The sequence below is a fragment of the Microtus pennsylvanicus genome, chromosome 11 (genome assembly GCF_037038515.1).
Source record: "Microtus pennsylvanicus isolate mMicPen1 chromosome 11, mMicPen1.hap1, whole genome shotgun sequence".
NCBI lineage: Eukaryota > Metazoa > Chordata > Mammalia > Rodentia > Cricetidae > Microtus > Microtus pennsylvanicus.
The window spans coordinates 45,184,982-45,199,090 of record NC_134589.1 but is presented as its reverse complement, the minus strand read 5'-3'; the positions used below and the strand labels follow the sequence as shown (position 1 = coordinate 45,199,090).

The window sequence follows — 14,109 nt, the reverse complement described above, 5'->3', positions numbered from 1 at the left end:
GGAGCTGAGCCAGGCAACTGGTTACAATAAACTACATGTATATGTAGGCAGAATGGATTCCTGCTTCTACTCTCGACCCTCATAAATTTGCTTTGTAATTTAGAGACCCCCTCCTTAACTGTCTCACCCTCTTCACTGTGAACTGTCCAAAGTAATGGCTGATTGAGAAGAGAAGAGCGCCAGAGAGGAGACACTTTGTGCTGCATCGATATTCGTGGCTATTCTCTCTCCCTGTGTTTTCTTTTAGGCACTGGCTTGCCAGAGAGTATGTCTGGTTTCTGATCCCATACATGATCTATGACTGCTATGCCATGTACCTCTGCGAATGGTGCCGAACCAGAGACCAGAAACTCAGACGTGCCACCATTTTCCGCAACTTCCTGATTGAAAACCGCCTAATGGTCACACATCATGCGGTCATCCTGTTTGTCCTTGTACCTGTTTCACAGGTATGGCCTCTCAGGACCGCAGCCTCAGTCACTGAGCCGGGTGCCTTGGTCATTCCTTAGGAGTTGGGAGCCCTTTCTTCCCTTTTGTACTATGCTGGCCCTCCTGCTAATTACTTCGTTGGGTTCAGTCTTCCATGCAAGTAGTGGAGGAAAACCATACCACCTGAAATGTTTGTGATTCCTGGCCGTCATTGTTAGTTTGTAAAAGATTTGTTTCTATTGTATATGTATGGGTGTTTTGCCTGCATGTATGTCTGTGTACCACTTGCTGGACCCTGGCTGCAGGGGCCAGAACTGGAGTTATTGATGGTTTGAGCCACCATATAGGTGATGGGAATTAAACCTGGGTCCTCTTGAAGAGCAGCCCATGCTCTTAACCCCTGAGCTGTTTTCAGGCTTGTTTTTTTATTATTTTTTTTTTAGTACAAGTAATTAAACTAGCGCCTCACTCATGCTAGGAAAGCAGTCTACCCCTCATCCTACCCCCAGCTCTCTTTTTACTGTTTTGAGACAGTCTTAAGTTGCTCAGCTTGGCCTTGAACTTGTAGTCTTCCCACCCCAGTTTCCCATATAGCTGGAATTATGGACCTGCACTACCAATAGGCTTCAGCATTATTTCTTTTAGAGATTATTTGCTTTATTTTATTTAAGTGAATGTACAAGTACCTGTGGAGGTCAGAAGTGGCTAGAAATCCGATTAGTTCTGAATTGCCTGACATGGGTGCTGGTAACCAAACTTGTCCCCTGGAAGAGTAGCAAGTGCTCTTAACCATGAGCCATCTGTCCAGCCCTATCTGTTTAATTTTGAGACAGGGTCTCACTATGCAGACCAGGCTGTTCTCAAATGTGTAGCAATCTTCCTGTCTCTTGAGTGCTGAGGTTAAAAGCATGCACTACCACATCCAGCATTCTATTTTCTTATTTATTTTGTATGTCTGTGTATTGGCACAAGGGTGGAGGTCAAGGGACAACTTGGAAGAGCCAGTTCTCTCCTTGTACCATATGGGTCCTATAGGTGGTATGGGGGTCAGACTTAAGTCGTGAGGCTCATAGGCCATTGCCTTTACCAGCTGAGCCATCTCTTTTGCTCCAAGTCTTCTTATCTCAGCACTATTGAGCAGGTTGTTCCATCAGGTAGGCTGCTACTGTAGGAAGAATAAAAGGTACTCCATTTTGTAAGGACTTTGCCTTCCAGCACATACTTTGTTGTGCTGAATAAGCCCAGTGCCTTTGACACACAGAAGCAGGCTACTGAGTTCCTCCCTGTTATCGCTAAAATCAGATGAAGCCTGCTGTAGGACTCAGTGAGCCTGTCCGCCTTTGTCTTTGGATCCTCTCCAAGTGATTGCCAGGGAAGCAGCAGGATACTTAACTGGATGGCCACTTGCCTATTAACAACTTTCTCCCTTCAGGGTCTCAAGGTTCTCTTTTCCCTAGAGCCTTAGTTAGGATTTTCCTTCCGGTGCTTTCTTAACCTCCACCTCTCAGTCCCTTTTCTTCTCTCTGCAGAAGCTCAGGGGAGAACTTGGGGACTTCTTTGTCGGCTGCATCTTCACAGCAGAACTGAGCACTCCATTTGTGTCGCTGGGCAGAGTTCTGATTCAGGTGCGTATGAGTGAAGCAGCAGATATGAGGCAGGGGAAGAGACCTGCACTGCCTTGGAGAGATCTCAGTGCTAGGAGATGAGACCCTTTGACATGGGTCCAAAGCAGGCGCATGAGACTTGATCTGACCCGAGTTACACAGACACCTGGCTACAATTTAATCACTTGTTCTTATACACCTATAAGAGTATATAAGCTTAGGTCAAATCCAGCATCACTTTTGGTAAAATGACGAAGCTGTAGATGGTGACTGACAGCTCAGTGGGCAAGACAGCTTGCTGCACAGAAGCAGTGTTATCCCCTCCACCCACGCAGGGCAACATCCAAATACCAAGCCAGAAGCAAGTGACAGCTTGGTTCTTGTAAGCTGGGCATAGCTGTGTGCGCAGCCTGGCTGAAAGGGTGAGCTCTGGATTCAATAAGAGACCCTGTCCCCAGAATGAGGGGATGGCACCCAACGTCTGGCCTCCACAAGCACATGCATGGGCCTGTATACCTGCTTTTGTGTGTCCGAGTGCCTAGCAACGTAGCACCATGGGCCTTGACTAGTGCAAGAACCTGCTTGACTGCGGTGAGGCTGGGTTCCATGATGACCCATACTCCTGGTGACCTTGCATTCTCCTTGTTTTTCTCTCGCAGCTAAAGCAGCAGCATACCCTCCTTTACAAGGTCAATGGAATCCTCACGCTGACCACCTTTCTGTTCTGCCGGATCCTTCTTTTCCCCTTCATGTACTGGTCCTATGCCCAACACAAAGGAATAAGCCTGCTCCGAGTACCATTTAATATCCCTTTACACTGCAACGTGGCCAATGCCGTCCTCATCTCTCCCCAGCTCTACTGGTTCTCACTGCTGTGCAGGAAGGCAGCCCGGCTCTTTGACACTGCCAAAGCCAAAAAGGATGGTTAACTACTCTCAGGAGTCAGGCTCTCACACTAGCTGCTGCCTCTACTCAGTATTCCAAGGACCAAATTGTGCCTGGGGGAGCTTCTGCCTTCTGGATATTGATGAGCCTCTGGATTTGAGGTTTTCTAAGAATCCCCAGTACCTTCCCCTTCTAACCTGCTCCTTTTGCAAAAGCACCTCCCTTCCCCCAGTGGTAACTTGGATCCTGTCAAACCTCCACTGCAGCAAAGTAGTCTTAATGCAAGCCTGAGGAGCCTTCCTTGGGCCTATGGTAAGAGCTCTGGGAGGTGAAGCACTGCTATCCTCACTCAGGGCAACATCCATAATACTGGGCCAAAAGCAAGTGACAGCTTGGTTCTTGAAATAGTGTCATTTTTTCCAACACTAGGAAAACCATTGTGGGTGTGTAGTCTTTTACTGTTTACTAGACAGCCCTGGTCCTCTCATTGGTATATCAACAATGAATTCTCATCCTACTGACTTCCAGTCAGAAGGGCTCGCTGACAATGGGCAAGAGGCAGGGCTGAGAACCTGAAGCACTTGAGTAGGTCAGGAGGCCAGCAGAGGCCCGCAGCTCCGCTGGCTCACTTGGTATAAAGACCAGTAGCACAAACTTGGGAGCTTGTTGCAAGCACTCACCAACACCATTCCCTTTTTCGCACAACCTCTCATACCCAGTTTTCTGTGCCCACATAGAAAGCTGGCCTAAAACTCCAGGGACAAAGTAAAGTGATGGCTTCTGTAGTGGATTACCGGGTCATCCCACTCTGACACTGCCTTTTTAATTCAAGGCGGATACAGATGTCCACTCCAGCCCTTGAGCTCTCAGCCAGGCCAGTGTTCTAGCGCTTCCTGAAGAGACCCATTTGTGCTGAATGTGCAGCCATTCAGCCACAGAAGACTAGAGAACACGGGGGCAGCCGAGCTGGCCAGAACATGTCCTGTGGACCAATGTGGTAGCTGTGTACAGCAGGATCATCCCTCGCCACAGGCTGGGTATGAGAGGACCTGCTGCCACTTCCAAGTGGCAGCAAAAACACTACAAGTGCCTTATAATTCACTGTCCATGGACTTTTAAAGGACTGGATGATTATGTCTCAAATTTTGAGTTTCAGTTTTTAATAGGTGCCACTTAAAAAACCATAAAAATGCTGTTTTGTGTTTTGTTTACTGTCATTGTATCCATAAGTCATCCATGTGGTGATTAAATTGCACTAAATTCTGTTTATTGTCAAGTGTATTGGCACTGGCTTCCTCAAACATCCTGAGATCCAGCCAGACTGACTACTGTGTGGGGTACTTCCTAGTCTAATCATGGAATGTGACTGACTTCCAGGCAGGCCTTACTCATACCTTAGTCCAACATGTTGGTTCAAGGTACCAAAGGATTCACAGAGCGTGCCGAGAGTTCAAGCTCAGTGTTCACTTGTAACTTCTTCCCCTGGTGAATTCCAATTAGGAGTTGGGAGGGTGGAAGCCTGCCTGTTGACCACAGAACAGTTTACTTTAGGTGGGAGAAAAGTAATAAGCCATTTAAAATGAGGGTGTGGATATGCAGGACGTGATGGGACCTTTTCTCTCATCCCCCTAAATGATACCTCCCTAACCAGTTCTTAAGAGTTGTGTAATACCACCCTAGAAACTTTTTTTAAGCTTCTGCATGCATTGTTACCTCTGCCATTCATTCAAAACCAAGGTGCCTCTCCAGGCAGAAGGTAATCACACCCCACCTCCAGGGTTATCAGCTGTTCACCTGGGTGTGCTGAATGGATGGCTAACCCTTAACAGTGTTCTTGGTTAGATCCTCTCACACAAAGGTGCAGGCCTCTCTGGCGCATAAGTTAGAACCAGTGCCAAATGAGCCCCTTTCCACATGGGCCTTTTTTTTTTTTTTGAGAAAACCTTGGGGAAAAAAAAAGATGAAATACTAAATGCTTACTAGCATCCCAGGCTGGCCTTGAACTTAAGATCCCTCTCTTCAGCCACACAAATGCTGGGATTATAGGAGTGTACTGTTACCGAGACTAGCTGAAAAGAAAATAGAACCTTGTATTTTTTTTTTTCTAGTAGGTAGCTCCACCTTTGGGCTTACTGCCAAATCTAGGTGGAGAATTTCAGTTACAAACATGTTCCTCCCCAGCTGGACTTTTTTAAACTTTCAGATCTTACTATGCCGTCCAGGCTGCCACCCTCAGCCTCCCAAAGGCTGATGTTTCAGGTGTGCACTCCCACACCTGCTCCACTGGCTTGACTTGATCTTAAAGATTACCTCAGCCTAACTTTGGAGCATATTTAAGCCCAAACTTCTGAGAAAGGCTCAAGACAAGATGAAACCCAAAAGAGTTTTATTGTAGTATGTGGCAAGTCCCTAACAAACTACTTTTTTCACAGTGTTCTCTGTTCCTTTCATGGTGTGCACATCCTCACTAACCGTCAGGTCTGTTCTCAGTTCTCGGCCCTGCAGAAACACCATGTTGGAGGTATAGCATCTGTTCTGCCCTCCACAGGTCAGAAGTTGTTGATCTTCTGTAGCAGGGTTTGGCGCCGCTCCTCGGGGCTAATGTTCTTCGCTATAGACTTTAGGAAGCGCTGCTCATCAACCTTCTGGAGCAAGAAGCTGACAGAAGGGTTGGTCTTGCTTAGGGTTTCATAACAGGTAAGGATTTCCAAAGCCAGCACGTACAGGGGCTCACAGACCTCCTGGGGGAGCATGGCCATGATATGCAGAACATGACAGAACATCTGGGTATATACAAACAGGGTTTCCTGAGTCAGGTCCCCCTTTTGTCCCTGGCCCTCCAACTGCATCAGCCTGATTGCATCCAGGATACCGGTCAGACTGCTACAGAGGAGTCTGACCACATGGCTCCAACCGTCCATAGGAAGCCAGTTACAACAGCTCTGGCTGCAGAGAAACTGGAACACTCTCAAGGAGAGAACAGAGAGTTGAAGCTCTTGGGCAAAGGGCCTCAGGTTGAGTAGGGGAACAAACTGAATATACTCCAGGCTGTAAGGGACATGAAGGAGCTGTTTCTCCAACAGCTTCCTTGTCAGCTGCTGAAGGTACTGCCATTCCTGGGGACTACACCAAGGCATGACTTGTACCAGGGCCACCAGAAAGCCCTTGCTAAATAATCTGACCTCCTCGGGATTGCACACATCCACCACTAAGAGGGAGAGCATCTCTTCAGAGACACTGCTGGAGATGGAGCAGCACTCCATCCAGGCGAGAAGCCCCGTGCCAGGCCCATACCCTTCATGGGCCTGAGAGGTCCACTGGGCCTCAGAGAGCTTACAGATCTCAAAAAGGGTTGCCGGCACCTCACACTTGAAGTGTCCTTCAAAGAAGTTCTTCAGTCTCAGGCCCACAGTCCAGTCTAGCTGGTCTAACTTGCGGTGGAGCCAGGACAGGGACTTGGCCCAGGTGTCTGGGGAGAAGGTCTCTGCATTGGCCAGCACTATCTCACAGAGGAGCTTCAGGATGTGGATCACAAGATCCTTGCTGTCCAGAGTGAGGCAGCGCTTCTCCCGGGGGAGCTGCCAGAATTTGCTAAAGCTATCCAGGAGTCGGCACAAGCTGAAGAGCAGCGGAAACGGGGAGCAGGTTTGCAGCCAATACTCCTCCAAGCCTGCATTGGCTTCAAGGGTCTGGATGAAGAGCTTCAGACTAAGGCCTACCTCCTCCATGTCTAGCATCAAGAAGGGCAGGACAAACTCCTTCAGCACCTCATCAGGCTCCAGAAGAGCAGCAACTGGGATTCCCTGAGGTTTCACGGGGTTCATCAGGCAGCTCACCAGCTCCAGAAATTGCTTCTCTTCTTTGGGTGTAGAGAACTTTGTCCAGACAGTTTCTTTGAGGCAGGACACCATGAAACTGGTATGTGGCTTTGGCCCTTGTGTTTCTGTGAACTTCAGCGCAGGGAAGGCAGTGAGAATCTGAGCCAGGAACCTGTGAGTGCCAAGATTGGTCACAGCTATGCTGCACATCTTCTTTACCACTACTTCTGGGTAGAAGATCACCAGGCGGGCCATGGAGGTCACTGCTTTGGCCAGGCCCTGTTCAGAGCTGCTCTGTGCGAGCTGGTTAAATGTTGTGTTGAGGTCTTCTTGAAAACCCTCCACGTAAACAGACAACCTGTCTGAGAGGCCCTTTGGCCCCCAACAATGTAGGACGCCAGAAAGGACTTTATTTTTGTCTGGTAGGGAGAGTTCTGCATAACATTCCAAGGTCAAGCAAATCACCTGCTTGATCTGAGACTGGGGGATAACCCTGTTAGAGTTGATGACTTCCATCACTGTTTCCAGCAGACTCAAGACCAAGTCAGGTTCCCTGAAGAGAGATCTGTTGTTAACCAGGCAGGCAACCCACTCATCTGAAAAGGCCCACTTCTTCTCAGAAGCAAAAATGTAGCACATTTCCATGTGCCGGTCCATCTTCTGCTCAATGATGGCCATGGCAATGGAGGCAGTGATGTCCTCGAGGCCCTTGTCATTCAGGACTTTGCTGGTTTTTCTCAGGAAGTCCCTGACACACTCAGCCAGCTCACAGACCACCTGCCTCTCCTCCTTGGACATGCTGGCAGTATCCAGGTAGTGCTTCAAGTTCTGGCTGAAGGAAGTCAGACTGTCACACAGCCGGTAGGTGTCATAGTTTGTCCCCTGACTGCTGTTGAGCATGTCTTCCAGTTCTGTACCCCACTCCTGAAGCAAGTTGTGCATGAGCTCAAACCCCATGAAAACAGTCTCACTGGGGAGTTTGGCCAGTGAGGTGAGGCTCACGTCCCGCTCTGCCTCCTTTACCTTGTCGGCCAGGGCCTGTTGATGGTATGGGTTCTGCGTGTCCGAATTCCATACAGAGATCACTGTGGCTAGTTTGTCTAGGTATATGGTGGCAGATACCTCCTGGGGGTCATCCTCCATCAATGCAAACACATTCAGCATGTCAGCCAAGTTAGCTAGTGCACAAGACTTCATGCCGAGGCACAGAATTCTATTTTGGATTTGTTTCAGCCCATTGAGCAGCATGGCCAACAGTGGCATGGTGGGACCTATGTCTGGGTCAGACTTAAACCTCTTTGGAGGATGGGAAAACTCATCTGAAGACGGCAAGTATTTATGGGCCATCGTCCTGAACTGGGAAAGCAAGGGGTCCTGCTGGTCACCCTTGTGCTTCATCATTTCCCACCAGACATCCAGGAAGAAGGCGACATCCTTGGAAGAAGTATCAATAGCCATGTGTTCCAGAAAGTTCTGTAGTTCTGAGCGGCAGATGGTGGTAGGCAGGGACATTAGGAGCTGAATGAAGAGTCCAGAAGCTTCCAGAGACTTAAGTAGCTCAAAAAGGACTGTGTGGTTGATGGTAGGAATCATGTTGCCCACGGAGAAGAACACATCTTCCTGCCACCGAGTGTCAGTGTCAGAAGGACTGACGGGGGAGGGCTGAAGAACCTTCGCCCAGATGATGATCAGGGCTTTCTTCTTCCAGGCAAATGGCTGGGAATGTGCTGTGGCTGAGGAGATCTCCTTCAAGGCCTCCACAATGGGCTGCCCTACATGTTCCCAGTCAGACTTTGTCAGCTGTACCAGGTCTTTGGGGTGGAATAGCTGCTCGGCCATCAAGAAGCCCCCATGCAGAATAGTCATTTCCTCACAAATATTCACAGGTCCTGCACAGAGAAGCCAAGAGCTAATGAAGTTTTCAGAAGTTTAGCAGAGGCTAAGAGAAACAGCCAGTGGTTGTCTATCATTATCAAGGTTAAGGACGACCTTGACTTCAATGGGAGAGGAAGAAGATGTGGTTAGTAAGAGCTCCCGAAGGGCTGGAGTCATAAGAACTTGACTGAGGAAAAAAACCCAGTTTCCAAGATATCTAGACTAAAAATTAGGAGGACAATCGTACCACTAAAAACAGGCAGAGAGAACTGGGCGGTGGTGGCGCACGCCTTTAATCCCAGTACTCAGGAGGCAGTGGCAGGAGAATCTCTTTGAGTTCGAGGCCATCCTGATCTACAAGAGCTAGTTCCAGGACCAGCTCCAAAGCTACAGAGAAACCCTGTCTCAAAAAAACCAAAACAACAACAAAAACAAATAAATTAAAAATACCCCCCCAAATAAAAAAATTAAAAGCAGGCAGAGAGGGATTCAGAACAGGCTTCTAAATATCTTTTTAAGTATTTTAGTTATCTGAATTCTCTGGAGCTAGAGTTACAGGTGATTGAGAGCCACCTGCTGCAGGTGCTGGGGACTAAACTCCAAGTCCTTTATAAGACCCTTCCATGTTCTTAACCACTGAGCTCTCTCCAGCCCCCAGGACAGATTTAAAGGGGAGAAAGGTTCAGTTCTGGTTATTTGGAGTCTGACAGAACATGTAGTGATGTCCTTCAGCAATGGAGTGAGTTGAGGAGAAAAGGCCTGATGTGAGTATGGGCAGTGCCAACACAGACAAGTTGATGGAAACCAAGGAAGTGACTAAGGTCCCTCAGCAAAGTGACAAGGAAAGCCGGACTGCTGAGGTGACAGTGCCAAGTATGCATTAGAAGACTTGACAAAGGGCAGTGACATGACTCAGTGCACCAAGCCTGATGACCCGAGTTTGATCCCTAAGCCTAATTCAGCAAGAGAGAACCAATTCCTAGAAGCTGTTTTCTGACCTCCACTGATGGTACCCACAAATACACACACAGAATGTAATAAATACAAAACAAAACCTGAGCTCTGTTGGATGTGATGACAGACGGAAGGTCCAACACTGGACGATGAGCAGTCTTTTGGGGGGGGTTTACTATTTTATTTTACTTTTTCTGTTTGAGACAGGGTCTCACTATGAACTTACTGGCTTTGAACTCAGAGATCTGCCTGCCTCTACTTCCTATGCACCAGGATTAAAGGCATACACCATCACACCCAGTCGAGCCTTTGTTTTTGAGCCCAGAGCCTTACATATATACTAGGCAAGCTCTACCACTGAGCTGTTTCCCCTGCTCTGCCTTCCTTCTTTCTAAGTACACTACTGCTAATGGGTTTCACCATTCTGGATCTTACAGGGAAAAGGTTCACCCAGTGGTTTCTTCCAGACAAAAAGGAGAAGCTACCAAAGGTTCTGGCTCTATGGCAGGAACCAGGAAAGTGGTCATTCATTCACTGAGCTAAGAACTGATACATTTAAAGGAAGGCAATATTGGAGTTTAATCAGTGGATTTAAATTCAAGCTCAGTCATTCAAAAACGTGACTTTACACATTACCGAGTCTGTCTGCATATGTGAGACTACAATCTTCATGGTATAACCATGAAAATCACATGGCACACCACATACACTAATCACACTTTTGGAAATAATTTGGAACTGTTACCTTCTGGAAACATCTTTCAGGGATGGGAGAATGGAAGGGTTATAAAAGAAATCTCAACAATAATCAGACTACCAAGAGCCTGACTTAAAAGCACAATTGTTGGCAGGACCAGTCTCCTCACTCTTTTGTCTCCACCAGTGCAGAAACAAAAGGGCACAGGTCTTTATCAAAGTGTGTAATTTGGCCTAGAAACTACAGCAAGAGTGTAACAATTAGCAGGTCATTGCTCCTGATAACCCCCACCCATTCCCAGGCCTCAGAGGTGCCCAACCCTTCCCTCAGTCCCTCATGCTCCCAGGAACATCTCTCCCCCATTCTCGTTAGCCACGGGGTCAACAGCAAAAACACTGACTCCAGTGGCTAGTTGTGGTGACCTCTGCTTCTAATCCCAGCTCTAGGGAGGCAGATTTCTGTGAGGTCAGCCAAGGTACATCGTGACCCTGTCTCAAACCTTCCCTACAGGGGGGGGGGGGGAGCGGAGATACTGACTCCAGGCAACTAACAAATCTCTTGGCCACTAACCATTTACACACACACACACACACACACACACACAAAAAAAAAAAAAAAAAAAAGAAATAAAGAAAAAGAAAAAAATGTCAAGGTTCAGCCCGCCTGTTAACTCAGGCCCGAAGGCAGGGCACCTTGGCTTCCACAGTAGCAGTCAGGCTCCAGGCTAGGTTCCTGTGGCAGGGTTCTTTCTGGTTCAGGTTGTTCTGCCTTCCCCCAACACCATACCCTTATGACTGTAAATTCAATTTTATTGTATTTATCAGCTTAGCTGAACAGATGTCTGCCGCCAAACATGTACCTTTCCGACACTTGTGTACACGCGGCCCGACAAAGTCGCAGGCTCGGTTCATGGCTAGGGGAAACTGAAAGGCTTTATCAGTACCTGGTGCTAGGAAGTGACTGCTTACTCTGGTAGGCACTGGGCTGGGCTTGGTGGCATACATTTTTTTTTTCGAGATAGGATCTTGTTATGTAGCCAGGACTGGCCAAAACTATATAGACCAGGCTGGCCTAGAACTCTTGAGATCTTCCTGCGTCTGCCTCCAGAGTACCGGTTAAGACATAGGCCACCACACCCAGCTTTACACCTATAAAATCATTTCATCATCAAAGTAACGTCTTGAGGATTATCCTGTTTTAGAGCGGGAACCTCGAGGCCCAGACACAATTTGTGATGGGTGTCTGAACCAGTGGAGTCAAGCCATGGCAGAACTCTTCACAGCTGCGGGGCACGAAACTACCATTCCAAACTAAAGAGCTGGCTAGGGACGAAGACATTTCTCCACAGCGTATTATTTGCAAATCTTGGAGTACCTCCCAGGACGGCCTCCCCATCTTACCCTCTAAAGAGCAGGGTGGGGAGGCTTGGCAGATGGCCACAGATTTCTATCAACACCGCTCTCCTTCCAATCCTCGCCTGGGAGGAGACTCCAAACCAAATAGCACTCAGATTCAAAAGTGCCACCTCAGCTGCTGCAACCCCGCGAGCAAGCGAGGGCTGCGGGTCACCGGTGTGCACGAGGCACCATAAGGAGCCCAGTTATGCACGTGATCTTAAAATGAAACTCCACGCCTCTGGGAGGAAGACAGGTATCAGCATCTCTGTTGTGTGGACCAGGAGACCTGATAAGAAACTTGTTCACTGACTCGGCAGTCACCCAATAAGGAAGAACGGTCCGGACGTCTGTCCCTCCCAGCCCGGCATTTCCGAAACACGTGCAGCAGTAGCCCTGTGCACTTTTAGGGGCGCCAAGGCTACATTCGCCCGCTGGTTTCTAGTGGGCAGAGACCACGAGGGCCGGAGGGCCAACACCAGGCGGGGCCGCGGGCTGGAGGCCGTCCTCGCGGCAGTGGGACTCCAAAGACTCCTCAGACCCCCAGTCTCCAAAGCGGGCTCTGAATAGCGCCATTGGAGGAGCGCAGGCCTCGGCCCACCCTGGACGTGCTTTGCGGGGCGCGGCCCGAGGGCCGGAGTAGGGAAACGCAAACCCACCTAGGTCCATGGCGGCGAAGCTGGCGGCGGGACTAGACTGCCCCTCCCACTCCGAGACCGCGAACGCAGCGCCACGGCATAAAGGGCGGGGCTACAGGCGCGTCACAGGCACCGCCCACAGCGCGTCTGGGCTTCCGAGCGGCACTCCGCTGACCGGCTGCCGCCCCGTGCGCACGCGCCCTCCGCGCCCTCCTCAACGAACTCGCGGCGTCCGGGGCCGCCCAAGCCCACAGCGCCCCCTTTCGACCCTAGGCTTCCCAGCCGTCTACCCTCAGGTACCATAAGCAGGCTCCTGGCGGAATCTGTCCTCTTGAGGCCAGGAGGTCCAATTTCTTAGTCCAGACCTCTCACCTTCACCCAGGAACCCGGGGCAGCTCCCGCCCATAATTCATCCCTACGGAATAGCCTTTCCCCGAGCTGCCCGCTAACTGGCAGTGGATCCACGGGGCTCACCCCTCCCTGTCCAGCCTCTGAGACAAGCACAAATACCCAAATGCTTTTCATGCTGCGCTGTCTTCTATAGGCAACAGCAACGTCAATTTTCAGGGCTCATAGGCGCCTTTGTAACTATGAAGGGCATTCACACTGGAAAAAGCACTGTGGGATAGGACCAATAGAATGGGTTCCTGGGCTGCAACTTGTACTTTATCAAACACACACATTATCACTTTGCCCTTTCTTTCCAAGGTCTAATAATCAATCACCCGCTTTGCTTATTTCCAACTCTCTTCTAGTACTAGGTATCACTCAGAACAGAGAGGCTCAGCCTCTGGTGCGCCAATGAGCCAAGTGGAGTTTGAAATGGCCTGCGCGTCCCTCAAGCAGCTGAAGGGTCCTGTTAGCGATCAGGAGAAACTGCTGGTGTACAGCTTCTACAAACAGGCCACCCAGGGCGACTGTAACATCCCTGTCCCTCCAGCCACAGATGTGAGAGCAAAGGCCAAATGGGAAGCGTGGAATGTGAACAAAGGGATGTCCAAGTTGGATGCCATGAGGATCTATATTGCCAAAGTGGAGGAGCTGAAGAAAAACGAGTGTGGCTAAGGACATGTTGGCCAACACAAGGAAGTCACATGGCTTCACTGGTAGGGAATGGGCTTAAGAGTTCTGATGGCTGGAACACACTGAAAGGGTAGCAAAGTTAGCGGAGACATCAATAAATCACCTTAACCGCAGGAGAGTGGAGTCTTACAAAAAACAAAACTGTGAGGGGTCTGAAAAGGGGTTCAAATGTAAAAGCAGCTCTGCTGGGTAAAACTCCTTTAATCTGCCTCTGTGGTCTGACTGGCACCAATACCCATCCTACCTATGTGGATGGATGGCATACAGAAGTGGAGATGGGTGGGGTGCGTCATGCCATGAAAATGACCAAGGCTGGAAGTGGAGGCAGGACCTTGGTTCTGTAACAATACAGAAGAGAAAGGGGCTCTGTCTTAACACTAAAGTCAAACAGAAAAGTGCTCATCTAGAACACAGGCCCAGTGAAGTTAGATTTTGATGGAACTCAAACTTGAGTGACACAGTGATGAAGTAGCTCATGCATCACCACACAGCAGTTGAGGGACAATGGAGCAAGATGGTTTCAGGATCTTAGGCTCCACAAGACTCATTGGAGGCTTAGCAACCTAAATGTACTTAGGATTGGTGTTCTTAATCTAGGTCTCTGCTTGGGCCCTGCTGGACAGTATGTATATAGGCACATGTGGGTCTTTGTCAGTCATTTCAGAGACATCAGTATGCTACCACAGTGCCTGAAGCTTGCATATGAAGGGCTAAATAGAGTTCTTAAAGGAC

General features: G+C 49.1%; 3 protein-coding genes across 5 annotated transcripts in view; 2 read left to right on the top strand and 1 right to left on the bottom strand.

Moving 5' to 3' along the window:
• Window positions 1-4,183, top strand: part of Tlcd3a (TLC domain containing 3A) — a 28,293-nt gene extending 24,110 nt beyond the window's left edge. For 2 of the 3 annotated variants that reach the window (XM_075991611.1, XM_075991612.1), the window contains exons 3-5: window positions 248-449; window positions 1,959-2,054; window positions 2,693-4,183. In XM_075991611.1, the coding sequence (XP_075847726.1) occupies window positions 291-449; window positions 1,959-2,054; window positions 2,693-2,962 (525 nt within the window). In that variant the 5' untranslated portion in view covers window positions 248-290 and the 3' untranslated portion in view covers window positions 2,963-4,183. The remainder of the gene's footprint in view (window positions 1-247; window positions 450-1,958; window positions 2,055-2,692) is intronic. The other variant, XM_075991610.1, reaches the window with a different exon arrangement.
• A 1,104-nt stretch (window positions 4,184-5,287) lies between these two features.
• Window positions 5,288-12,434, bottom strand: Gemin4 (gem nuclear organelle associated protein 4). Its single transcript, XM_075991608.1, has 2 exons — window positions 12,316-12,434; window positions 5,288-8,625 (listed from the first exon to the last, which is right to left on the bottom strand). Exons 1-2 carry the CDS (start codon window positions 12,323-12,325, stop codon window positions 5,468-5,470), a joined length of 3,168 nt encoding a protein of 1,055 aa, XP_075847723.1. The 5' UTR covers window positions 12,326-12,434; the 3' UTR covers window positions 5,288-5,467.
• A 41-nt stretch (window positions 12,435-12,475) lies between these two features.
• LOC142860400 (diazepam-binding inhibitor-like 5) lies at window positions 12,476-13,521 on the top strand. The gene is made up of 2 exons (XM_075991607.1): window positions 12,476-12,590; window positions 13,050-13,521. The coding sequence occupies exon 2, from the start codon at window positions 13,096-13,098 to the stop codon at window positions 13,357-13,359; it is 264 nt and encodes an 87-aa protein (XP_075847722.1). The 5' UTR covers window positions 12,476-12,590; window positions 13,050-13,095; the 3' UTR covers window positions 13,360-13,521.
• Window positions 13,522-14,109: the final 588 nt, after the last annotated feature.

Coding starts and splice junctions, on each gene's coding strand:
- LOC142860400 (XM_075991607.1), top strand. CDS start 13,096: ATGAGCCAAGTGGAGTTTGAAATGGCCTGCGCGTCCCTCAAGCAGCTG.